Source organism: Glycine max, chromosome 2 (genome assembly GCF_000004515.6).
Source record: "Glycine max cultivar Williams 82 chromosome 2, Glycine_max_v4.0, whole genome shotgun sequence".
NCBI classification, from domain to species: Eukaryota; Viridiplantae; Streptophyta; class Magnoliopsida; order Fabales; family Fabaceae; genus Glycine; species Glycine max.
The window spans coordinates 43703398-43729712 of NC_016089.4; the positions used below are offsets into that span (position 1 = coordinate 43703398).

At 33.5% G+C, this 26315-nt stretch overlaps 2 protein-coding genes and 1 non-coding gene across 4 annotated transcripts; 2 read left to right on the forward strand and 1 right to left on the reverse strand.

Annotated features, from left to right (window-relative positions):
• Positions 1-2740: 2740 nt before the first annotated feature.
• Positions 2741-2837, forward strand: MIR390D (microRNA MIR390d). The gene has a single exon (NR_126730.1). It is a non-coding gene; the product is annotated as a microRNA MIR390d (primary transcript).
• A 4110-nt stretch (positions 2838-6947) lies between these two features.
• LOC100815672 (laccase-3) lies at positions 6948-9869 on the reverse strand. The gene is made up of 6 exons (XM_003518277.5): positions 9703-9869; positions 9430-9581; positions 8955-9199; positions 8667-8795; positions 7602-8558; positions 6948-7299 (listed from the first exon to the last, which is right to left on the reverse strand). Exons 1-6 carry the CDS (start codon positions 9814-9816, stop codon positions 7169-7171), a joined length of 1728 nt encoding a protein of 575 aa, XP_003518325.1. The 5' UTR covers positions 9817-9869; the 3' UTR covers positions 6948-7168.
• An 8940-nt stretch (positions 9870-18809) lies between these two features.
• On the forward strand, positions 18810-25659 carry LOC100805370 (sorting nexin 2B). 2 transcript variants are annotated; one of them, XM_006575364.4, is made up of 5 exons: positions 18810-20210; positions 20537-20746; positions 20886-21149; positions 23475-23561; positions 25397-25659. In XM_006575364.4, exons 1-5 carry the CDS (start codon positions 19173-19175, stop codon positions 25475-25477), a joined length of 1680 nt encoding a protein of 559 aa, XP_006575427.1. In that variant the 5' UTR covers positions 18810-19172; the 3' UTR covers positions 25478-25659. The 2 variants fall into 2 exon arrangements, with proteins under 2 accessions (XP_006575427.1, XP_003519271.1); XM_003519223.5 differs by having other exon boundaries at positions 18815-20210; positions 20889-21149.
• The last annotated feature ends 656 nt before the right edge of the window (positions 25660-26315 follow it).

Sequence of the window (26315 nt, forward strand, 5' to 3'; positions counted from 1 at the left end):
TCAATTCGATTCCTTATGCAAGTTATGATTGCAGAGCAGTACTGCAGGATGAAAAAATAGAAACCATATTGTTGGGCTAGTTAATGGGAGATTATTAACTTATGATGATTACTTTTGAACCATTGCAGGTCCCAAAAGTAAAGCCACAGGAAATGTTGGGCTAGTGAGGGTATTCCCTTGACCATTGATGTAACTACAACCGGCCCACCTCTCTATTTATTATTATTATTATATTCTTTATATAATTTTATGAGAAAATAGGTTACGCACGTCGTTATCCTAAAAGTCATGATGTATCATAAGTTTAATAATTTTTATGATAATTCTTAAAAATCATATGAATGATAATTTATAATTATACGATACTGTAACATTATTTCATATATTATTAGTGTATATAATCATTAAACTTATTTTATATTATTTTATTATTACAAAGAGATCTGGTGCTTGCACATAACCCTCACATGTGATCAATCTCCTGTGTGCACATGTACACCCCTGAAAACTGCTGACGTACGTATATCAATCATACTATATATACCACTCTGGTTCATTACCTTTCTAGTATATATAGTAATGGTTCATGAAATTAAAAACTCTAAAGTTGTGTGAATGAGTTAGCAGGAGTATATATGCTAACCAGCCTGGCATGAGAGGCATCCCATATGATAATTATCATTAATAGTTTGATTGTTGTATGCACGTGTTGATGAAGAGGGTTGAAATATAGGTAATGTTTAAAAAAAAAGTTTTTTTTTTCATTCTTATTTTCCTTCCATTTTTCAGCAATTCCAAATAATGTTGTTTTCATCTCTGACCTTCCTTGTTTTTTCCATCTAATCAAACAAAGTGTTGATTAATGATCAAAACTATCTTCAGAGAAATGCAAAATTTGAGAAAATGTCAAAATGATTTCATATTGAAACAAAACAAGAAAGGTTTGAATTTTATAACAAATTTTATGAGTTCTCTTATTGATATTATATATTATCTTATCATCCAAAATCATTTTAAAATTGTGATATTTTAAGACAATTTTCTCTCAAAATTATTTTATATTCTATAGATTTAAAGACGTTTTTTTTTTTATGAAAACTATCTTAAAATATTAAAATTTTAAGATTTTTTTTGTGAAAAATCATCTTAGAATATGAAATTTTTAAGATGATTTTTTTGAAAAATCGTCTTAAAATACTCATGTTTTAAACATTTTTTAACAAGAAATAAAATGATTTCTCATAAAATTGATATAGAAACTAACACATTAAAATAATTTTGTTCACTTTTCAGAGACGACAATTTTTGAACTCTTGAGCAATGTGCTAAAGAACCAATGTAACAAAAAACATTTTTTTAGTAGTGATAACTCATTCCTTTATTATTGACTAAATTTTATAAAAAAAAAATATAAGATTTTGTAAGTTTTACTTATTATTTAATAAGTTTCAATTGTAATTTTAAAAATTTTAATAAATTTTAACTAATAATAAAGTGTGTTAGAAAATACAATCTTCTACTATCTAAAATACGTGTTTCATATTAGTGTAATTTAATTTAAAAAAGTTATATAAAATTTGGTGAGCAGCAATGATATTTGTCCTAACCCTTTTTATTATTGAACCAATTTTTGACCACTTTTTTATGTGATATAAATAAGATAAGAATGCCTTCGAGGCAATGTATTAATTTGCTTCAAACAAGAAAAGATAAAATTATAAAATGATTAGCATAAATAATCAAATAACAAACCTTGAATTAGAAAAATTATACAAAAAAATATGGCCTTAAATAGAATTGTGTATTGGTGTTTAATGTTTAGAAATAGTTAAGCAAGCTTGTGTGGCAGCCCAGATTGTTAGGTAACTTCCCGGCAAAGTTACCTCTGCCGAGAAATTTAAGGTTTTTTGCCTGTCTGTGTTTCAACCTTTAAGTCCACTCCACTCCCTAATCTGCGTCACCGTATTCCAAGTTTTCGTTTTCACTACAAATATCGTAGTCGGCAGCGTACAAGGTACGTAAGAAAATGCACCATGTATATATTATAATAATCATTTTCACTCATCACAAATGCTTCTTTTTCGAAAGGATTTCCATACACTAAGATTACAGTCAAGTTTTCAAATAACTAAAATAATCATCGTTAAAATTGTGATAACATTCATGCATTCATTATATTTAATCTGTAGCTATATATTATAAATTTAAAATTTTAAAAGGAATTCCATTTAATTTTAGAAGATGGTTTGCGTTTTTTATTTTTAATTACAAAAAATTAAGGGCTTTATTTTCTATTTTTAAAAAATTGTATAAAAAATAGTAAAAACAACAAAAATAATAAAATAACTACTTTTTATATTATTTCTTATACCCAAATCTTTTAAAAATAAAAATATAAAAAAACATTTTTTTTGAATCATATCAATTATTATTATATAGTATTCTTTACATTGCAGCTCAATCATTTTAAAATATATTTTCTCCAAATCCCAAGTTTTCATCTCAATTCTCACTCCATACCTTAATTTTATCCTATAAATAGGCTCATAACCCCTTCCCTCTCCTTCCCCACCAAAGTCTAGCTTGTCTCTCTCTCTCTCTCTCTCTTTTCACACTAATTTTAATTTCCTTCTTCAGTCTTCAGCATCGCCTATATATGCAATTATGCATGTTTTATATATGTTCTTCTTCTTCTTCTGCAGGGCTTGGCTCATGGAATACGGTTGCAGAGAGAGTATGGGAGAATCTGTAAAGCTCAGGAGGGATAGCACCATGATACTGATGATGTTCATAGCAGTACAAACTTGGCGCTATCTATCTTGAGCTTCATGGCTTCTTCATACTGTTTATAACACCACACCTGCATGCATCTCCGTTTTTTTTTCTTCTTTTTATCCATAAATGTTAATTATTAGTTTTTTTTGTTGGTGGGAGATTCTCTGCCTTCCTTACCTTTCTCTTTTTTGCAGATTACTTTATTATTCTCTATGAAGCAAAACATCAAGATCTTGATGGTGATGATGATGAGGAGGAGGAGAAGGATTCCTACTTAATTGAGCTTCATCTTCTAGCTAAACATGTTTAAAGTTATAATGTTTTGGTTACTAATCACTAGTTAATTGTGGATTTTCTTGGCCCTCTATTTCAGGCAATACGCATGCTATCTTGGCGATTGTTTTGGTTTGATTTATGTCAAATAAAGCAAAATGGGCCAAACGAATGGTTTGTACTTTGTACTTCTTAGGTTTTCTTCTTATTTTTTTTTGAATTATTTTCCTGTTATGTTTGAACTATATATTATTATTAATTTTTGTGTTTCTTCTTGCCCATTATTTAGTTTTGTGCCTGTTTCGATCTCCAGAAGGGTTGCTTTTGCTGATCCATTTCTCACCGGCAAAGCTATAGGCACGGTCACGGATAAGAATATACAGAATAAATTTTGATAGTTAATTGAAATTTTTTTAAATTTTAATTGACATAAAATTAAACATTTACGGATTCATAGTTAATTTTCAAGCCATTCTTAGTTCTTAATTACTTATTATTTATACACACCTATTCTTTCAAGCGATAATTTCACTATTATTGAGTTAGTAATTTTCTAGCTAGCCTCGATCTGTTGTCTACAAATTAAGACCTACTACAAAGTTCGTGAAGGATATTTTGAAAGTTACCGTACCTAAAACTTTGACCTATTCAGAGCAAAGCTCTGAACTATATTGTTGTGTATTTTTTTTAATATTTGTTTTCCCGAAGAGAAATTGTGGTGTTATGTTTAGTGGGTAGCAATATCTTTCTCCTTCTGAGAACTGGTCTGCCCAAAAGCAAAACCCTAGTCTTTCAATTGCAGTCTTTGAACCAGAAACCTATCTATCTGAGTTCATTAATATGTGATTTAATGAGATAGCTAGGGTTTCCACAGTCTTAGACTGCAACTTTTGCAGGCCTTTTTCATCTCTATTATTGTAAATAAATGGTGTGCTATTAGTTGCTGTGTTGCATGTTACAGTTTTTGTCGCTTACTTCTCCATATCGCCATAATTAACATCTTCTTATAACCCCCATCAATAAATTCCCATTAAAAGCAAAGTTAATGTAAAGAACAAAAACAGTTACCCCGACCCTCACCCCCTTAATTTCTTTTCACTTTAAACTTTTTCTATTGTTCTTTTTACTAGAAGTACTTCTAATTCCACTATCAAGATCATCCCTTTGCCTTAAAAATGTTGACTAATGTTTAATTTCGTATCATGTGCATACATAGAATTTTTTTATAGTCTCATGCCAATTAAATAATTTGAATTATCTCAGAACACTATATATGCTGTGTTTGGACGTCAGAATTAGGCAATCTTCCAATTTTTTATTCCATAATTTCTACCTTTCCTTTTCTGAAATCCTCTACTTAGTTAATTGTTTATTTCCTATTAGACATATGATATTATCTGGTTATGCGTGGTTGGGATTCAATTTCAGGGTTTGTTTTTAAAGATTTAAAACTTTGAATCAACTTTAGGGTACAAGAGGTGTCCCGTTGTACGGGGACAAAGCAACAAAGTTTCTAGCATTAGATCTCCAAGCTTATTGTTATTATAGCATATCTAATATAGAATATAAATAGATTGACATATATCTTCATCAATATCTTCAGTGCACTAATTGATAATGTGGTTCAACAGGAATCTCCACCTGCAGGTACAATTCAATCTTTGAGATTTTTTTTTCTTTTTAATGTCGTTTCCAATTGTTACAATGGAGTTGGAAAATTTTCGCCATTCTAGAAATGCTACTATACCTTGAACTCAAGTTTAATGGTACCGATAAAGTATAAAATTAATATATAAAATGAAGGGACACGCACACGCTTGTATAATTATGTGTGAATCATCTTGTTTTTTTGGCTGGTAATTGATTTTTGAAAAAAGGTAGAGGCAATGGAATGATACCCGTATTTTGTAACAACATCCGGCATGAATTAATTTGCTAAATGCGGTGTCAGTGGGAGCGGTGGGGCGTGGCAGACCAAAATGATTATAATGGTAAGAATGATAATGATTTCGAAAATGTATTTTTCTATCATTTTTAGCCTACGTTCTTTGAAAAATCTTAAATCACCTTACAAAGATAAAAAAAAGTGCGAGTGCAGAAGAGATTTTTTAAGTGATAAATATAAAGGTGAGTGCAGAAAAAGTTAATGTGAGATAATCAGGTTGAATAATTTGATTAATTTCTAGCATCGATTAACTATAAATTTGATGAAAACATAACCACTTATTTGTCTCGGGAACTTTGCTTTTGGACATGGATACAAGTTGCTTGGCCAGCTTTTCTTTGTGTAAGATGGAACTCATGTGTGTTCTTTGGCCTGTGAGAAATTTCAATTTTTACATAAACAATTAAACATCAATTTATACTTCTCTTTCATTGTTCTTTTGACTTGATTAAAATTAGAAGAAAAAAATTGCGTATTATTTCTGAGTAACCCATATACGTTGGGTAATTGGGAGATTTATTTTAAAGTGAACTAATTTCAATTAGAACTAAGACAAAAAGGAAAAACGAAAGTACATTAAACAGTAATAAATAAGTAAATGAAAATAAAAAATCTTAGGATAAAATCCTAAGTGTGTGGAATAGCCTTTTTTTCGTGTGAAATAATTATGTGGAACTTAATAGGTATAATTCACTTAACAACATATGTTGAGTTTGTGTAGCTAGGAGTACCTGCGTTTAATTCCCATAAAATATACTTTTGAGGAGAGATAAAAAAATTTAAATGTGATTAAACTCCGATCAAAGATTAATCCCATAATTACTGATTGAAACTTGTGGAAATATCTTTATCATTGGAGGGCCTAAAACCCTAACGAGTAAAAAAAAGTATGGGAAATAATTAAGACAATATTGAGAGAAAGTTTAGGATTTATTATAAGTGTAACCTAAGACAAAGTAAAGGGAATAACCAATATAATAACAACATTAATTGTACTGATTAATGATATTAATAACTCTAGATATTTATAATTTGATAAAAGCTCATGGGTGTTGATGTAATTTCCTCAACAAATTACACAGTAACACCCCTAAGATTTAGTGTAATTATACAAATATTTTTTATTTTTTTAATCATTACTTTTATCTTTCTTGTGGGAAGTATTAATGTTTAGGTTTGAGAGAGTATCGGTGTAACGTTTTCAAATATATAAGGTAGTATTAGTGTAATATTTTTAAATTTAAAGGAGGGTTAGTATAGAAAAATAAAAAAATGATGGAGTCATATATAATTTGATAAAAGCTTAAAAATGTTATTGTAATTTAGTCTTTCATTATTTACTTTAGTATTTGTAGGCTCTTTGAAAAATAAAAAATCAATCAAACGTATAACGAGATAACAAGGGCCAAGGGAGGGAGCCCAGAAAGTCCACACCAGAGGGAGTCCAGAAATTCCACACCATGGAAGGCTGATTATACAAGGGTCTTGCTATTCTCACGACCCTGATTTCTTGTTCACCCTCAACTTAATAAAAGAGTTTTGTTAACTTACACGTATTTGTTTTCTTAGAAGGAGTAAGTTAGAAACTTATGCCTTAGATATATTTTAAGAAATTTGTACTTATAATTTGTTAATTTCTAAAAAATAAGTTTAAGTTAGCAAATCCTATACATATTTGCTATCATATATTTGCTAGTATTTTTTAGAACTTAAAAGTATGCTAGCAAGCTACACCTAAGTTGTATTTAAAGATAATGGTAGTTATAAGTTACTAGCACACTACATTACATACGTGCTTATCTATCAGGAAATCATTTGTTATTTCTTTTTTGGTATATATTTTCTTTAGTTCATTAGGAAACTTAATGTCTTCAAATGTGGAAATGTTGTGCTATGAATGAACACTTTAAAAGAAAAAGAGTAACTCTTAATAGTAATGACGAGAGATCACAAGTTATGCTATTTTTTGTTCTAAAAGCACTATCACCTTGCACTCAATCAAGAAAAACACAAACATAGCTGCTCAATTGAGCATGGTCCAATTCTGGACCTTGAAATACAGGACAAATACTGTCTATTTTGCAAGTATTTAAAGACCTGGTAAAACACTAGAACAACAAGCCAATAATTGAGGAAATTAAATAACTTTTTTTGACTAATGATGCTTTCTTGGTCTTAACACTGTGGCAGATCCGGTGGTGGAGGAATCACTGACTGTGATGGGCCAACTCCATTTTCTACCAAAAGTGCCGTTCCCAGACCCCAATTCAGATGTGAGTCTATGTGACAATGCAAGAACCAAATTCCTGATATGCAATAGGGAGAAAAAAAATCACATAATCGGTTAGTATGCAATGCTAAGCCAAATATTACAAGTAGAAAACTTAGATGCATTCCTTAGGTACTTCTGGTGTCATTTTCCTATCAGAATTGAATTTTTACCTAAAAAATTTGCATAATAGAGATTTGTATTAAAAGTCAACATAAATTATCGAGATAAAACTCTAATTCTGACATGAGAATAGCACCAAAAAAGCTCCAAGTTTTGTCCATAATACAAACTCTGCAAGACAGAGAACCTTTATATGAGTAAATATGCTATCGCTACCTGGATTATCAGCCACGAAACGAATGGCCACCCATCCTCCTGGTGGTGTTCCTATGGTGTTCCTCACAGGCGGGTCCACAAGGTTAAACCTTGCAGGATCAGTTGCCGGATTGAAGTTTCCAAAGCCTGAACCAACTACAAAGAAGTGGAATCCATGAACATGCATAGGGTGGTCCTCAGTAGTCACTATGCTTGTGTCCTGTAGAACAATTTGCACATTGGAACCATACTTCAACTTGAAGAGCTTAGTTCCTCTTGCAGGAGTCCACAGCCCCCGGGGTACATTGCCGGTGTAATTGAATTGCACTGGAGGAACTGGAGGAAAGTCTGTGGTGAAAACACCAGGAATACCATTATAGTAGGCTTGCATTAAGGATGTGGTTGTTGGGAGCACAAAGGAATGGTTGTTTATGCTAGCCGCGAATCGGGTTCCGTTTGGACCTTGGCATCTTGGACTATTAGGATTTGTGCAGTTGATTAGCCCCAACCCAACAATGAAATATAAGCTCACATCAACATTTGTGAAGACATTGATCTTGGAAAGGCCTCTGATCCCAGCTGTGTATGCTGTTGCTGTGGCTGTGTCGTTGAAAGCCGGCAACACTGGCAGAATTGGTCTCGGGAGCTGTCCATTTTTTTTGCTGCAGGTGGCGGATTTGTATTCTAGGATTGCAGTGGTGGTGGTGTTGTCAAATGCAGCATTCATCGCGGTTTGATATGCGCGCGCTGCCATGTAGTATCGCCCGGGGGTTTGATCAGCAGTGACCAGGACATTGATTGTCTGACCAGGACCTATCATGAGGACATTGGTGGTGAAAGGCTTGGTGTAAGCAGCATCAGTAGCAACAACAGTCATCCTGTGGTTTGCAATTGTGAAGAAGAGTTCTTGATTGAGTGCACTGTTGATGATTCTCAAGAGAATTGTCTCGCCAGCATCAACTGGAACTCGAACAGTTTCTGCATTGTATGTTCATTTGTATCATTTTAGCCATGTGTATGTCATAAGAGAATGCAAAATCTGCATGGAAGTTATGGCTCTAGAAAGACTAGAATGGTTTTCCAAACCTTGACTTGAACATCTGTAGAGATCTCCGGGTTGACCGTTAATTGTGTATGCAACAGATACATTTGGAGGTGCTCCTGTGAATTGTGTCTGTCTTAAGAGAACCATTGGATCCCTATTAAACCATTCCGCTGTGCATCATCATAATACAATTGTTATGGCTTTGTCATTGCTTTTGGAAAAATGAAGAGTTCAGCATCTTTTGAAGTGTCCACTAGTGACTAAAAGTTAGTGGAAAGGAAATTATAGTACATAATTGAGTAGAATAAGTGATGGTTTTAGAGATGTACCAAGAAGGAGGGGATATTCTCTCTTAGGCATAGAGAAAGGATAAGGAGAACCTAATTTTGGATAAATGATGAGAGCTCCATAGACAGTGGCTCTTAGAAAACCAGTGTGAGCATGCCACCATAGTGTGCCCTCTTGGTTTTGGATTGTAAAGCGGTATGTGTAACTTCCCCCTGGTTGAATGGGACACTGAGTCACATAACTAGGCCCATCTGCCCATGGATTTCTCAACATCCTTAACCCATGCCTGATGCAAAGGACACATAAGTTTTCAATTTTCAAGTATGTATCTTAGTATAGTAAATTAAAAACTTATGTGATATCCAAACCTTAATCCGAGCAAAAAAAATGACACATTTTAATTTTACGAGGATGAAATAGCGTACTATAATTTTGTAGGGATGGAAAATGTACATTTCCAATTTTATGAGGACGAAAAACATATTTAAGCTGAGGATAAATGATGATTCTATTTACCAGTGGATGGAGATGTTGTATGGTCCAGCATTGACTACTTTAATTGCAAGGGAATCTCCATTTCTTGCTTCCACTGTTGGGCCAGGAAACTGGCCATTTACAGTGAGTATGTTTTGGGTTCTGCACAGCCTCTTCACTGGCACAGTTTGAATCTATTTCAATCAAACATTGAAGCAATTAATTAGTAATTACAATTAAGAATTGCTGCAAGTCATACTTGGAAACTGATAGCAAATATTGTTTGATCATTGCATTAAATAAAAAAACACTTACAACAAACTCATGGTAGTGATTCTCTGCAGCTGAAGCAAGGGAAGCAATGATAGAGAGTAGGCCTAGTAAGAACCAAGAGCAACATGACTTGCCAGAGAGGTGGATAATCTTCATTGTCGTCAAAGAATTTGACAAATGGAGTGGCTTGAGTTATTTGGCATTTGATCTAAGTTGCAACTATTTATAGAATGATAAAGCGGGAAATGCCTAGATTAAACCTTTATTTAACTTTGAGTTTTGGCCATTATTTAATGATTTAACAGTACAGTTAATAATTTAGGATTGTTAGTCTAACCACACCGAGGATTTGGTGCACCCACTAGCGCAATCAACTGTGGAAAAGATGCTAGAGTCTGTGGTTTAGATATATTGCAGGGAATATTGTGTACGAGAATACATCTGAGTTAACAAATCATTATCAGAAAGTGCTTGTTAAGATAACTACTAACTACTAATCATTAGCTAGCTCTTACAACTAAACTTGGAGTATAATGAAATTTATTCAGAAAATAAAAACTAAAGGGTGAAAGAAAATTTATTATAGGCCCTTTAAAATCCTTCTACCCTCATCTAATTTGGGAGAGAAAGAAAATATAAGTATGAGCTTTCTAAAATACATAACGATATCCTTTTCATAATACCATATCTCACAAAAAACTGAAAAGGTAATGGAAGAGATTTCACTTGAGTTTATCACTTTATCTTCATTTTCCTTCCTTTCATTTATATCACTTCCAAACAAGAGAGTTACGACATTTCATTTTCATCCGTCCTAATTTCATGCTTTAATAACTTCTCTGCAAGTGTTTTTGTTTCTTTAATAGAATCCCAGTTAGACTCCTAGTGTCTCTTTATGAAATCACTAATTAGTTGATTTTTTTTCTTTTCTTGAGCTCCATTTGGTTTAAAGGGAGGGAGAGGAAGGGAAAGATTTTAATGAAGGGGAGAAGAAGAGGCACATAATGTTTGATTCATATAGAAAGGGAAGGAAAATAAGCAAATTTACTACTATATATTTAGAATAGGCTAATAAAATTATTAAATTAAATATAATTTATTCTGGTTAATGCAAAAGTTCCTTTCTCTTCTCTGAATCCCTTGAATTTTGGAGAAGTCAAAATTGAGTAAGGAGAGACATTAGTCCTCCCCCTTCCTTTCTTAATTTTGAACCATACAATAAAATTTATAGAAATCCCTCCCCTGTCTCTCTGTTAAGAAAAGGAGAGAGTAATTTCTGTGTTTCTTTTACCTAAAGAAAAAGTTTCAATTTTGGTGTAGAATAGAGAAGAAATACTGATAACCATGATTCATGTTATGTTAACCTCTAATTAAAATGTAATAGAAGTTGCAGCATCGTATTTTTCAATGAAAGGAAAGTACTTCCAAATCAGTAAAATTTGAGAAATTAGAATTAGTAAATTGGTCTTTTTCATGCATTGTTAAAAAAGTTTGTTAAATTCGTACCCAAAAAGAAAGAAAAGGTTTGTGAAATCAGATATTCTGTTCAACAATTCAAACGTCAATGTGGTCCACACGATCATGCATTTTCCTAAACACATCAATCGATATTTCCTATTTTTATTTATTATGTTCTCACACTGAAACAAAGGAGCATCTTATCAACTTTGGAAGAAAACATAACAGAAAAGAAGTTAAAATAATGGGCAGTTAAGGATGGGTTGAATTTTGGTTTGGTTCGGTAATGCAAAGAGTAGTAGTTTGTTATTAGCTGAAACAGTGCTTTTCATTAGCCTGCTGGTGCGCAACATGAAAGTGACATTTGTTAGCCAAAAAGCAAAAAGTGGATTGAACACCTTCACTCACAGACTCACTCATCTCACAATACATTAATTATACATTATCTAAGCTGAACAGAACATGAAGGCAAGGGTCAAATGGCTGCAAGGATAGTAATTAGAGGAGCAAATAAAGGTGCAATCTAGCAACAAATGGAAGACATGAACTCAATTTATTAATCTCATCGTAAAACATCTTGATACATATATTGTAAAGTTTACTATTTAATTAGAATGTAATTTTCATGCTGGATAGCAAAATAACAGTGGATGCTTTCAACAAATCATCAAAGGGTCACTCCAATTTCTTTTTCATTTTGAATAAGTTTAATATTTTATTTTCCAGTTTTACAAACTCAATAATGAGTTTCTTCAAGAGACAAACAAATTTTGTCGCTCATTTCATAGCAAGGATGTGAACTTTTCATGCTAGCTCTCAAGTTTTTAACATTATTTCATCATATATTTCTGCACTTATTATTAATGAAATCACATAAGTGTGTAATTCCATAAAAACAAGTTAATACTTTCATCTAATCGTAGATTATCATGGATAAAATTGTTGACTTTCACAATCATTTAGACTGACTTCTAAAATAGAACGAGTTTTTTTATATTTATCAATCCCGGCACAAATTTATTTAATTAGCACCCCACTTTTACACAAGTTGTTTAATATTATTTCAAATGAAGCAGGTTTGGTACGTTTACTTTCGATATTTTCTTTGTAAAGGGTACCTGTAATGTCGTTAGTGTATTGATTGGTCACCCTATTTTTCATGTATTAGGTAGGCTGCCACCTGACTTTAGAACGATACCATCAATTATCAATTATTAATTTGTTAAGTTCTAATCATAACCATTTTCGGATACCACGTGTAACGTGTTTATCACAATCATGTAGAGCTATACATGATGAGCTTGGTTTTCGTTGGTGCTTAAACCTCAATATTCCTTGTCAAATTACAGAGGCATAACATTAATGTACGTCAAACTCTGAATTTCAAAAGCTCAATAGATAGATAAGTTTCTTTCCGACCTAGTTGCTCTGCTATTAATATTCATGTTTCTGTTGAATATAAGATATTGAGACCAATCACGAGGTTGGATGCTACAAATCTGGACTGCTTTTACTCCAAAGGGTCAAGTTCAGTAGAAGTGGATAAATCAAGCAACATCCATCAAAATGAAGCGAACATGGATTCTTTGAAAAAGAAGTGTGAGAGAAGTTTGTCATTAAAAGTTCACATTTGTTGAATAAAGTTTTCAATAATACTTTGACATTAATGATTTTAAATGTTAAGATGCTCTTTGTCTTTTTTTTTTTTTAAATAACAAAAGTGATAGAGTGGGAAAGTACTCTCATACATCAGACTGTTAATGGCATGTTGAGACTGCCAACATAAATTAGTGAGGTGAGATGAGAAAATAAAAGATCAATTTCATATATTAAAATCCAAATATGGTATGCCTTCCAAAAAGAAAATCTAAATATCATATGTTAATCATAACCTACTTTGGGTTATGCTAAAAGATTAACTTTGGCAAATATGGAAAATATTTTTACCATCCAAGAAGTTTTAGATAAATAAAGGTATAAAGTTTGATAAATAAGGAAGATAAAAAATTCTTTAATTTGTGAAAAAAGAAGAAGAAATAGTTCCTGAAAAAGAGAAAAAACATTTGTATGATGTAACAATGAAAATGAAAGCTATGAAAGAAGATAATAAGATTATATATTTGACAAAGAGGGTAAAAAGTGATTCTTATGATTATCAATTAAGGAAGACAGTAGCGGATCTAAGACCCTAAGTTAGTGGGGGTAAATTATAAAAAATAAAATCAGTGGGTTCAATTATATAAATATAAATAAAATAAAATATAAAAATATAAGATTTTATTTACAAATTTGGTGAATTTAAAAAAATGAAGGGGTGCAAGTGCACCCCCTGAAGCCAACGTAGGTCCACCGCTAAAAGAAGGTAAAAAGTAATGCTAACCTTTAACCAAAATCGAGTAATAAGATCTCGAAAGGATTCTTTCAAGTCTTGTAGTATATGTGCAATTGTCCAAGCTAGTAGCTAGTGCATGGGGTGACTTGTGTTGTTCTTTGTTAGTAGTGAAGTGTAATTTGAGTAGATGCTCCAACTCTTAAGAATTTAATAAAATTCTTTGGTAATGAGGTGAACCATGAGTGTGTTGCCTTTTTTAGGGTGAGTGGAAAACTTCCTACATATGATGGGCACAATTTCTCCTTGGAAGACCATAGTCAAGAAAAACTGATTGTGTCAAGGGTCGATGATGTCATTATACTCTTCTAGGTTTATCAAAAGCTAGTTCTTCAAAATCAGGTCTTTCATTTTCTTTTTTGTGAAAGGATGGAGACATCCAACAATGTTGAGACTTTTACCTTAATCTTCATGCGAAAAGCTTTAAGGGAGGGTTATTTGGGCTCTTACTATTTCGGGATTGATTCGATCTTTGTTTCTCTTTGCTTCTATCTTGTCTTTCTATATTATTTTTTTTGCATGTGCTCAATATATGGAGCTTAGTTTTTTTTTTTTTTTGTGAACAAAGATATATGGAACTTGGTTAACAATGTAACATCCCATTTTTCGTAAATAAATTAAAAAGATTTTTTTTTAGTTTTAAAAAATAGAGTTTTAGAAAATGATAAGGTTTTTATAATTAAATAAATAAGGAGAAATAACTGTATTAAAATAATGGTTTGAAGGAAAATAAATAAAAAAATTGATTTATTCATTTGATAGGAAATAAAATAGAGTTCATTTTTATAAAATAATAAAGATAAATAAATAGAGTAAATAAGAGGTTGTGAGTACCCTAACTATAAATAGAAACATGTTAGACTGACAATAGGCTCTACACCTCCTCTTCTTCTCAATTTCGTTTTCTCTTTTTCCCTACCAAAATCCTCTATTTTTCCCGCATACACTCAAACCTGTCTTAGTAAAACGACAATCTTGTACTCGTTAATTGTTGGATCGTCGTGATACTTCAGCACTAGATTCGCAACTCAAATTCTAGAAATTCTCACCGATGGAAATTTTGGAATAATGTCGGAGTTAAGAGAAATTCCCTTCTCTTTGTAACTTTTTCTTTTCCCTAGAGATCTAAAATCTGTCTCAGTAAAACTATGATCTCAGACTCGTTAATCATTGGATTGCCGTGAAAGTTTTATACCTGGTTCGCAATTCAATTCCACACATCTTTACCGTTGGGATTTGTGAAATAATATTCATAGAGAGAGAAACATAAATCACACGAAGACAGTACAAAATGAAGACTTTAATCTCTTCTCCTTCACTCTAACGCTTGGAAACCCTATCAGAGCAAATCAGAGGAAAAACTTAAGGAATCTCAGGAAATTGCTAGAGATGCCTCTATTGTTGTCAAAATACACACGTGAGTCCACTTAGAGGTAAAGAATGAATTTATCGCAATTGTGATTAGAATGAACATGTGTAGGAATTCTTAGGCGATCAAATTAGGGTTTATTTTGAGATGTTTATTGAATTATAATTTCCCTTTACAATTATAAATACAATATTGTTGTGTTGATGAACCAATTGATGTCCTAATGCGAATTGATTGATAAATTTGAGTGCTCTTGATGTTTTCGTATTTTTGACCTATGATTTGATCCATTGATTTTAATATGATTGTGTGGAATTGTTTGAGGGGTTTTACTCCCCATGTTCTGAGAAACATTTTGTATAAATTGTTACATTGAGATTATGAAATTGTGATTCAAATTGTGAGTAAATGACAAATTGAACCTATGATGAATGGTGAAATACATGTGTATTGAGATGTGTGTATTAAGTTGTGAGCTATGAACTGTACAATCACACAATTGTAAGACCCTTTAAGGGCGATGAATTTTTACGCGATGAGTATTATGATGGGATCCACTACGGGGACCTGACGAGTTTAATCACAAACGCGACGAGATAAAATTATTTTGAGAATAATTGAAGAGTCATCTGTATTGCATAGTTCATAAGTAAAATGTATATGATTCATGAGGTGTGATAACATGTCAAATTGAGATTATACCATTGTGATTGAGACCGAGTGTATGTGATAAATTGAGTATGTATTGACTTGTAATATATATATGTGCATTGAGATGTTGTGTGCATTGAGTTATGAGTTATGAATTATACAATCACATGACTATAAGACCTTTTAAGGGCGACGAGTTAATGCACGACGAGTATTGTGATGGGAACCACTGAGAGGACCCAACGAGTTTAATCACAAGCACGACGAGATAAAATTATTTTGAGAACAATTGAGGAGTCATGTGTTTTGGACAATTCATAGATAGAGTTTGCGTGCTAAATGTTTTTTGGGTTGGACTTGAATCAAGAGGGAGAGACCCTGACGGACTCTTCGGAGTGTAGGCCTTGGAGGTAAATACACCCGATTTGAGTACTCCTTTAAGCCTGTGCTGATCCCACATGATTGGAGCATTCTCGTAAAATAGTGTGACCCTGACTGGTCTCCCTATGATTTTATCTAGTGAGAGTGACCTGACTTACTAGTGTGTGGTTTGTCTTGTCATATACTCCTAGGCGTTCGACGAGATTTTTCACTGACATGGTATCACATTGTATATAGGATTGAGTCTTAGTGTATTTGTTGCATAGCGCTTGTGTATTGGTTGATATTGATTGATTTAGTAATATTATATTTTGATCCTTGAGTACGTGAATGTTACGAAAATGAGTGAGACATGTTGTGTTGTGATGTGATGTTACGCGACAAAGTAGTGGAATGACGTGAACTATGTTTAAGTAAGTTATATCTCATTTATATGATATGTATATCTATGTTGTCCCATTTATCTCTATTAGCTAGGAATATGATAACTCACTCTCCATGTGTTATTTGTGTTTGGATCCTGAGATGATTTCGAACTTTGTGTTCGTGGGAGCAGATAGTTAGGTGGATGATTATGAAGAACTTCATGCTAGAAGATGCAAGAACATAATGCTCTGATAGGATGTGACATTGTGATATAGGTTTCTATATTAATTGCATGAAGTCTTGGGCGACCTTGTTTTGAACCGAGGTGATTTATTATTTATTTGGACAAATTTTATTATGATATTAGAAAAGTAAATGTGAGCCTTTTATCCTTTTAAATTTTTTTTATATAAATGTGTTTTAAAAACTTTTAATTAATTCTGATTTTTCATTCCTTTTATTATTAGTACATATATGTGAGGGGTAGAGGGCGTCACAAGCAACCTATGTCCTTAGTTCTTAAGTTGTGGTTATACTTTTCAAACTTTTCCTCTTTTTGTAGTTCACATACAAACTAGTTTCTTTAGTCATTAGTTCTTTGATTTTAGGCTTTTCCTCATCTTTTATTTTGATGCTCCATTGCTCTTCATATTGCTTATCTAGGCCATTGAATTCAATTTTTAATTTTCAAGTTGCTATTGCAATGAATTTTCTTTGTATTTTAACCATGTTGTGATGGAAAAGGTAAACCTTTGCCCCTTAACAACACTTTGAAGCCTAAGTAAATAATGTAATGATTCCACTCCTATATAAAGAATGAAGTCCTTTGGAAACATTTTTTTTAGTATCATATATAGTTATGAAAGTTATGATTTAAGTAGGAAAGTAAGGATAATGTGTGATTATATCTCTTAATAGTAGATAAATCCTTAAGGTTAAGATCTTAAAAGATTTTTCAAATTTTAGTCACGGCAGTTAGTATATATGAGCATTGGAAATGAAGTTAGTTAAGTTGACATAATTACTCTAGTTAGCTAAGTTGTTTTAATTTTTGTATTTTATCTTATAAATAAAGTTTAATTTGTTTTTTCTTATTTTTTTTCTATAAATGTTTATTGAGAAATTTTATCCAAATGAGAATTCAATGCACTTTTTGGAATTATTATTTTACTTAGTGAAAGAAAAGTCTAAAAACAATTCTTCACGGGATAAAAAAAAGTAAAAATTACTTAAATGACAAACTTAATTAATAATAAACTTAAATGACAAACTTGAGTATGCCATGCCATGACTAATCATAATTGATTATATGACTGTTTGGTTGAGATAATATTTCTCTTATAATACAAATGTAATTTATTGATCATATATAGTTGATTATATGAATATTTGGTTGAGATAATATTTCTCTTGCAATATAAGTGTAATTTATTCATCATAAGTGATTTGTATTGTGAAATCATTGAGCATATGTATTTGTCTTAATAATGAGTCACATTCAATGTCAATTTATGAAAGATTTACATTGAAAGTACTTTAGAAAGGGAAAAAGTGTTAAAATGAAAATTAATAATATATGAACATTCACATAATATATACACATGATTGACATTAATTTTTATTTTTTATTAAATCATAAGTATTATATTTATATCTATCACATATATTTTCTCTTTTATTTCTATAAATATAGATTAACACAAAGTGTTCATAAATATATATATATATATATATATATATATATATTAAAACAAACATGCTGTAAGGCATAGGATACATTTAGATAATCACAAAGCCTAACAGATGCACTTGCCTTCTTAGTTCACCTTAGTATTAAGCAAATATTTCACTGTACCCTTACGTTCATTTAGTTGATGGTTTGTTTACTCAACGAAATTACCTCTTTATAATGTTTCATCATATTGCAAGTCTGGAGTTAGATGTATATTAAGTAGGTACACCGTGCATAAGATTAATTCCTCATTATAATTGACTTCTTTCCTTTCTATATTTGTATTGGAGTAATATCTTTTCCTTTAATTGGCTTTTGTACGGGTGTCTTTATGGGTGTACCTAGGTGTTGGAGAACAAAAAAAACACATGTCAAATAAACGCATAACAACATTATAGAGTAAAAAGATGAAGAATAAAAAAAAATGTGTTTACTCCTTTAAATTTAACTAACACAATTAAAAAAAAAGGATGACAAGTATGTTAATAAATTACGTGTTAAAATATAAATATAAAAAAAATGTCAAACTTCCTAATACATGAAGGATGAAATGTTTTTCCCCAACCAACATGACTTGAAGTTAAAAATATAATTTATTCTAAAATTAAATTCAATATTTTTAATCCACAATCTTTTTAAAATATAACATAGGCAAACGACCTATGAAAAAGATACACTAGAATAGTAAATTGAGACAGTTGTATTTTTTTTCTTCAGAGTTTACGATCACTATCCTCAAGCAACTGAGATAATATTATTTATAGCAGTATAAATTACGCGAGTTTTTTGTTTTGTTTTAATTCTTAACTAATTGACTCTATTTTCTTAGGTAGGCAAACGAAAATTTACTTGCAATAGTTTGGATTTTGATTATTCACGTACACTGACCCAATCTGAGTCCTGCATCTGGTCCCTGCATGGTCTTCTTCAACCTCACGATTCCAACTCATTACACCTCGGCGCACGTTAGCCAACACCTCTCTCTCAGTCCCCCCAACACAGTGACACTCCGAAATCCCTGATGCGAATCCCCAAATCCAATTCAACCTCTCCCTAATCCCTCCCTCACTCCTCCATCATCATCATCATCTTCGAGCTTGCAAGCAGCAAGCTCCATCAACAACACTTCCGATTCTAAAATTTCCCAATCCTCACTCACAATCACAATGATGGAGGACCACCCTCTCTCTGCGCCCAAAGACGAAATGGAAAACCTCGTACTCCACGACGGCGCGGACGACAACGGCAACGGCAACGATGGCGCCGGTGCAAAATCACCGTTCTCCTCCAATTACCGCAGCGCCATGTCCACGCTCTCCGAATCTCACCACCACCCTCTCTCTCCACCGATCCTCGCCACTCCCGCCGACTCCGATCCCCTCCTCTCCCCAAACCCTGGCTCCCCCGACTCCTCTTCTTACATCGACCCTCCCTCCTACGCCGACGCCGTTTTCACACCCTTCGATGACGACACTAACGACGTCGAGTCTTCTCCGTCTTCGCCAATTTCCCTCTCTCGATCTCCGTCTTCGAGTTCGGAGTATCTAAAGATAACCGTTTCGAACCCTGTCAAGGAGCAAGAAACATCGAATTCGATTGTTCCTGGTAGCAACAGTTACGTGACCTACTTGGTCACCACGAAGACGAACATTCCGGAATTCGGCGCCTCCGGCGCCGATTTCGCGGTCCGGCGGCGGTTCCGTGACGTGGTGACGCTCTCTGATCGGCTCGCAGAGGCGTACCGCGGGTTTTTCATCCCGCCGCGGCCGGACAAGAGCGTGGTGGAGAGCCAGGTGATGCAGAAGCAGGAGTTCGTGGAGCAGAGGAGAATGGCGCTGGAGAAGTACCTGCGGCGGCTGGCGACGCATCCGGTGATCAGGAAGAGCGACGAGTTCAGGGTGTTTTTGCAGGTGCAGGGGAGGCTGCCGCTGCCGGCAACCACCGACGTGGCGTCGAGGGTGCTCGACGGCGCATCGAAGCTTCCCAAGCAGTTGATGGGGGAGAGTGTGATTGCGCCGCACGAGGTTGTGCAGCCTGCGAGAGGAGGGATGGATTTGATGAGGCTGTTCAAGGAGTTGAGGCAGTCTGTGGCCAATGATTGGGGAGGTTCCAGGCCTTCTGTTGTGGAGGAGGATAAGGAGTTTATGGAGAAGAAGGAAAAGATTAATGAGCTTGAGCAGCAGATCAATGGTGCATCTCAACAGGTGCTATTTGGGTTTTATGTTTTCGGTGAATTATTGTTCGTTTCTATTTCAGATCATTAGGCTGTGCGTATATAGTTGTTTAACTGTGTTACATTCTCTTACTGAGCTTATATTATATTCAAGGTTTTAAATCACGGTTGTGGTTGCAGCTTTGTTGCAATCCTTGACATTGCGGGCAAATGCGGCCAATGTGGTTGCAGTGAGCTCAAAAACCCTGACATTGCAGCTGATGTCGTGGCCACTGACCAATTTTTATAACCATGTATATGACTGTATGGTTTATTGATTACTACGAATTTTCCAATCACATGCCAATTTTGGTGCAGGCTGAATCACTTGTTAAAGCACAGCAAGATATGGGAGAAACAATGGGAGAACTAGGTCTGGCATTTATTAAATTGACAAAATTTGAGAATGAAGAGGCTATCATGAACTCTCAGAGGGTACGGGCTGCTGACATGAAAGGTGTAGCAACAGCTGCTGTGAAAGCTAGCAGATTGTTTCGAGAATTAAATGCTCAGACTGTGAAACATTTGGTATATGAAAAAATTATATCAAAATTTTCAATGATACATTTTCCATTGAGTTGTCTATTTTAAGCAACAATATGTATTGCGCTTCCTAAATAAAGGGCAACCCACTAAATATTTTGGTGATTTTCCAATTTATGCATAGCAGGACACGCTTCATGAGTATCTTGGATTAATGTTGGCTGTTCATAGTGCATTCTCGGATCGTTCAAGTGCATTATTGACGGTGCAGACTCTTCTGTCAGAATTGTCTTCTTTGGAGTCAAGAGCTGAAAAACTTGAAGTGGCCTCATCTAAAATTTTTGGGGCTGACAAATCAAGGGTTCGTAAGTTGGAGGAGCTACAAGAAACTATAAGAGCCACTGAAGATGCAAAGAATGTTGCAATTAGAGAATATGAGCGGATCAAGGTATGGTTGGTCTTAAAATAGCTTGTCTCCATATATCTGTATGGTTTCATCCACATTTTAAAATTTTATTGGTTTCTTTGTCTAGATAGCTTTTCTTCAAATAGCTGTATGCTTTGAGGATAATTTGTGTTCCAAAATGGTGTTTACACCTCAAGCATATATGATTCAGTTGACACTTGATAATGTTTCTCTTTCATGTGATCCATTGAACTTGTGTTTTGTTCAACTTCTTGTTCTACAGGAAAGTTGAATTTTCAATACTTCATCAATTTGTTTTTCTCTAGTTATCTTAAAACTTTCTGTGATTGGTCATCTACCATTCTTTACTAATATTTCTTAATTGCTGGAGAATAGAGGTTCAGATTGTTGCATTTATAGACCTAAGTGCGTTTGTGAATTTGTAGATTGAGCTCCTCTTATATCCAATCAACAATGGAAACATTTCCTAAGCGTTAAGATGTTATGATTATTAGGTGATTATTGTTTGTGGTTTAGGGCTTCTGCTCGTAGTATTGACAATTGACCTAACTATTAGTAAGATAAATCCACCTTGAGCAGAGTCTCCTTTCTCTTGTATTTCGCTCATCATACTTGGCTGTACAGTCTCTTCTCTATTTTCTGTAGTATCTCTCCTCAGTATCCAAGTTGAATCTGTTCTCATGTATGCATTGTTGGTGACTCTCTTCTGGTCTGTTAATAATCTTATTGTTCTTAATATTCCTTTCCTTTCTTGTCTTTATCTCTTTTGCTACATAAACTCTATAATTCAAACTTTTCAGTGCCTCTATGATCACTCTGATACTATGTCAAAAGCCGTTCCCAAAAGCTTAAGCTGTTAGGTAAAGGTACATGAATGGTTTTATAAATCTAACTACGAGCATTGAAGAATTTTCTGGCGAACTCTGTTTTTATTCCAGACAATGTCTGTCTTCTGATTTTTGGATTCGTCTTGACTGGAGTTGGAGGTGATTTGAGTAATTTTGGATGGAGTTTCTCCTGGGGTTGAGGTTTTCTGTCAAATATCCTCTTTGGGTTTGCCTTTATTCGTTCTATTATTGCTGATTCCCCGGGACTTTTGTGGTTCGTTCTTCTAGTGTTTTTGGTTTGGTTGTGGTTTTGCTGTGTTGGGGGCATCACCGACATCTTATAAGCGTTTTACCCCTATTTCACTCCTTTCATCTCTTCAGTGTTTTGTTTGGGTGGTCCAACATTCTCCGAAATAAACTTTTGGTTTTTTCCTTTTTGATTGCTGAATTGCTGTTCTGCCTCTGTTATGCATTTTTAGTTATTGTTCTGTCTTGATTTGGAGTTTTTGGTGTCTCTTCCAGCTTTGCATGGCCTATTTGGCATTGAACTAAGATGCTATTTGAATAAGCTTTGTAATAGTTTTATGTGGAGGGGATCAGTTAAGGTTGAGGGGACAGTGAGGTGAAATGTCAAAGACTTGCTTGGGAAATGTGTAGAGATGATATGAGCTATCTGCCAAGGACTTTGCAGAGATTTGTGATTCATGGGGAGTACTAGTTGTGTAAGTTTTTTGGCTAGATGGGCTGGTGTTCATTGCCTTGTATTTTTGGGTTTACTACTTGTCATGTCACAGGCTAAAGCATGAGGGAGAGTGTTAAGATATTTATATCAGTATTAGGTTATTAGTCTTACTGTTATTGAGCTCGGACTTGTACTAATAGTATTGGTGCATCACCTAATTAGTATAAATAAGAGTTTTAGATTTGGGTGCTATAACCTATTACATCTATTAATCATATATTGTGCTTATTATTGTTATCCACCTTTTTCACTTTTCCTTATTTACTAACCCTCTACCTGAAATTCTTAATACTAAGCATATGTGAACTCTTATTTATTCAATTCCTTCTGTTTGAGTAAAAAAACTAAAATTGAAAACACTGTTATTTGGAATCACAGTGAGTACCCCAATGAATAAAATATATAATGTGATCTGGTATAGGTGGGATCTTTTGCTTTGTTTTTAACTCTGCTTTGTACACTGTTTTTATGTTATGAAGGCTACATGCAAATGATTATGTGCTTCTTACGTAGTGATCTGTTGGCAACATTGCTTTATATGGGATGAACTCTTATCTCATTTTTACTTCTTCCTCATCATCTACATCGGTTAGCTTATATTTCATGCAATCTGGTTTGGCTCTGCTGACAGCATCTCGTTTATGATTATTATGTTTGGAATTGGATATACCATGTCTAAGTCCAATCCTAAAGTGTTGGCTTTGTCTGTATTCTGAATTTATTTTTAGTTTACTTTGTCTATATTTTGGATAATGGATGATTCTGCTGCCAATGCAGGAAAACAATAGGAGTGAACTTGAAAGGCTTGATAAAGAGAGGCAGGCTGACTTCTTAAACATGTTGAAAGGATTTGTAGTTAATCAGGTATGATATATATCTGTTCTTTTTAAATTCCTCCTTAAGTAGAAACTGCATTTTCTTTGAATGGTTTCCACTCTCTACACCTACATATAAACACTTTCCATTTTGTTGAGTGTTTTTGATGACATATATGTCCCTTGTAATGTCAGTGGAGTAACTACTAGATAATTGGTAAATCATGCAAGTGTCTGTCTGTCTGAACAAGTTCATTTAGATGTGAACATGACTGTTTGCTAAAGAGAAGTAATGTATTAGTTTTAGAGGATGCTATGCTTGCAATGAGAAGGAAGCATGATGAAAGAGAAATATTAGAAAGTAAGAGCTAATGGATTAGCTTATTATGACTAGAAGTTTCAATGAGATGATTTCATTTGTATCAAGAAAATCTGCCGTAGTATTTACCAAAAAAGAAAAAGAAAACTAGTTAGAAATAACTATAAAAAACTTCGTACCCCATTGCCCAGAGGCTCTTCACTATGCGAAGGTATGGGGGAGGGATGTTGTACGCAGCCTTACCCTTGCATATGCAAAGAGGCTGTTTCCGGATTCGAACCCATGACCAACAAGTCACCAAGACACAACTTTACCGCTGCACCAGGGCTCGCCCTCCAGTTAGAAATAACTATATGATAGGGATTTAAGAAGCAAAGTGATAAACTCAATAAATTTTTTAGGAGAGAATAGTTGAAATTTGGTTGGAGAAAATGTGTGTTATTATTTGATTAGCCTTGTTGTTTCTCCTAGTGTTTGTTCAGACAATAAAGTTGTGACCTTGTCCACATGAAAACTTGTCATATTATAGTTTTGCCTTAGGTGGTTTGGGCACACATGGAGAAGATTTATAGAAGCTCCAATTAGGAGAGTAGATTAGATGGAGGGTAGCTCAGTAGCTTGGGGTAGAGGGAGACCGAGAAAAGAGTACATGAGAACCGATTAAGAAGGATCTAGAGGTCAGTAATTTGTCTATTGAGATGTAGTAGTATTGTCCACATGAGATATGAACACATTAGCCTTCTTGTACACATCAGTCAATACCGACAGACCTTAATAATTTGATGAAGCCCATCTTTTTAAGATGTACAACATTAATATCACATAAATTTTGGTGCAGTTTTCCCCCCCTGAAGAAACATGGACCCACAGTGCATGCAGCTGAGACATGGCATCAGCATACAGAATATCAAACATATAAATAATTTAATATGTATATATAACGTATCCCAACTCTAATGTCTAATGCACAAAACGCAATCAAACACATCAACCCTAAATATTAAAAGTTGATAAAGGTTAAGTGCTGAGCTTCTACTTAGTATTTCCTTCTAAGCAACATCTAAAGAGACGTGAATTTAAAACTAGAAGTATCATACAACATCACATGAAGCCATTGAGGCTAGAGAAATAACACATTTATTCTGTTCATATTCCATTCTCCAATAACATCACATGAGCTTCTCATTTTTCTGTTCATATTCCATTCTCCAATAACACATTTATTCTTGTTCTTTCTGTCTTTTATTCTATTCTTGAATTCTATTTTGTTGGTTTGTAACATCCATTGATCTCAGCAAGATGTTAAAATTGTGAGAGCATGCTTGAGAAGCTAGAGACAAGAGTCAAGTGTTCTACTTGTCTGTTCTTTTAAAATTAGTTTGAGCGTGGTTTAACTGCATTGAAATTCACAGTTGTGTGCATGCTTATAATCTTATGGTTAAATTAATGAAAATGAAAAAAATGTAATTTCAGTCGGCTCAGATGCCCATTTTTATATGCTATCTTTAGTTGTGTTCATCTGCTTCTTTGTCCCCATTTAAGCTATCCTCTTTGTGAATTAATAGGTGGGGTATGCTGAGAAAATAGCAAACGTCTGGACAAAAGTTGTTGAAGATACCCGTGGATATGTGGATGAAAGCACTTGATCTGTGGCTGTAAATGTAAATCTTCATTTTATTCATTGATGTGCCACTCTCCCCGAAATACGTCGTAGTCATGACAATAAACTAACGGAAGCTCTTTGTGGGTTCTTAGGCTCGTTCTCACACTTGTACCTCTGAGAACATTTCTTATACATCATTAAAAGCATACTTGCTGTTGTACATTACGTGCTATTTTGTTTGACTCCTGCTGCTTTTCCTTGGTTTTGTTTTTGGTTTGTTGCATAAATCTTTTTCCCGTTGTCTAAAGCAGATCATATTTCTAAGTGGTGTTAAAATATATATACTGCATATGAATTTACGGCGCACACTAACTGAGTTTCATTTGTGTTTGATGTCTTGGCGCACATATTAGAGTCTCTTTTTGGGGTGTCAAGGATTGGACGATCCGTATAAGACTTCCCGTTATTAGCATAACGCTCTAACCAACTAAGTTAATAGACTAATTATGTTATAAAATAATTAATGTCATTATATATAATACCAAAATTTTTAATATATATTTAATGCACATGTAAATTCAGATGATAAATTTTGTGACAATTAATTTTGATATAATAATTAATATGTTTACATATATGAATTTTTGTGAAACCTATGATTTTTATTTAAAATTTATATATGTAAAAAAAAATACATTATTAGATCAAAATCATTTGTAATAAGATAAAAAAATACATTGATAGATTTATGTTAATAAACATGATTTTTAATTATAATTTATATATGTAAACAAATTAATTATTAGATTAAAATTAATTGTCACAAAATTTATTATCTAAATTTACATGCATATTAAATATATATTAGAAATTTTAGTATT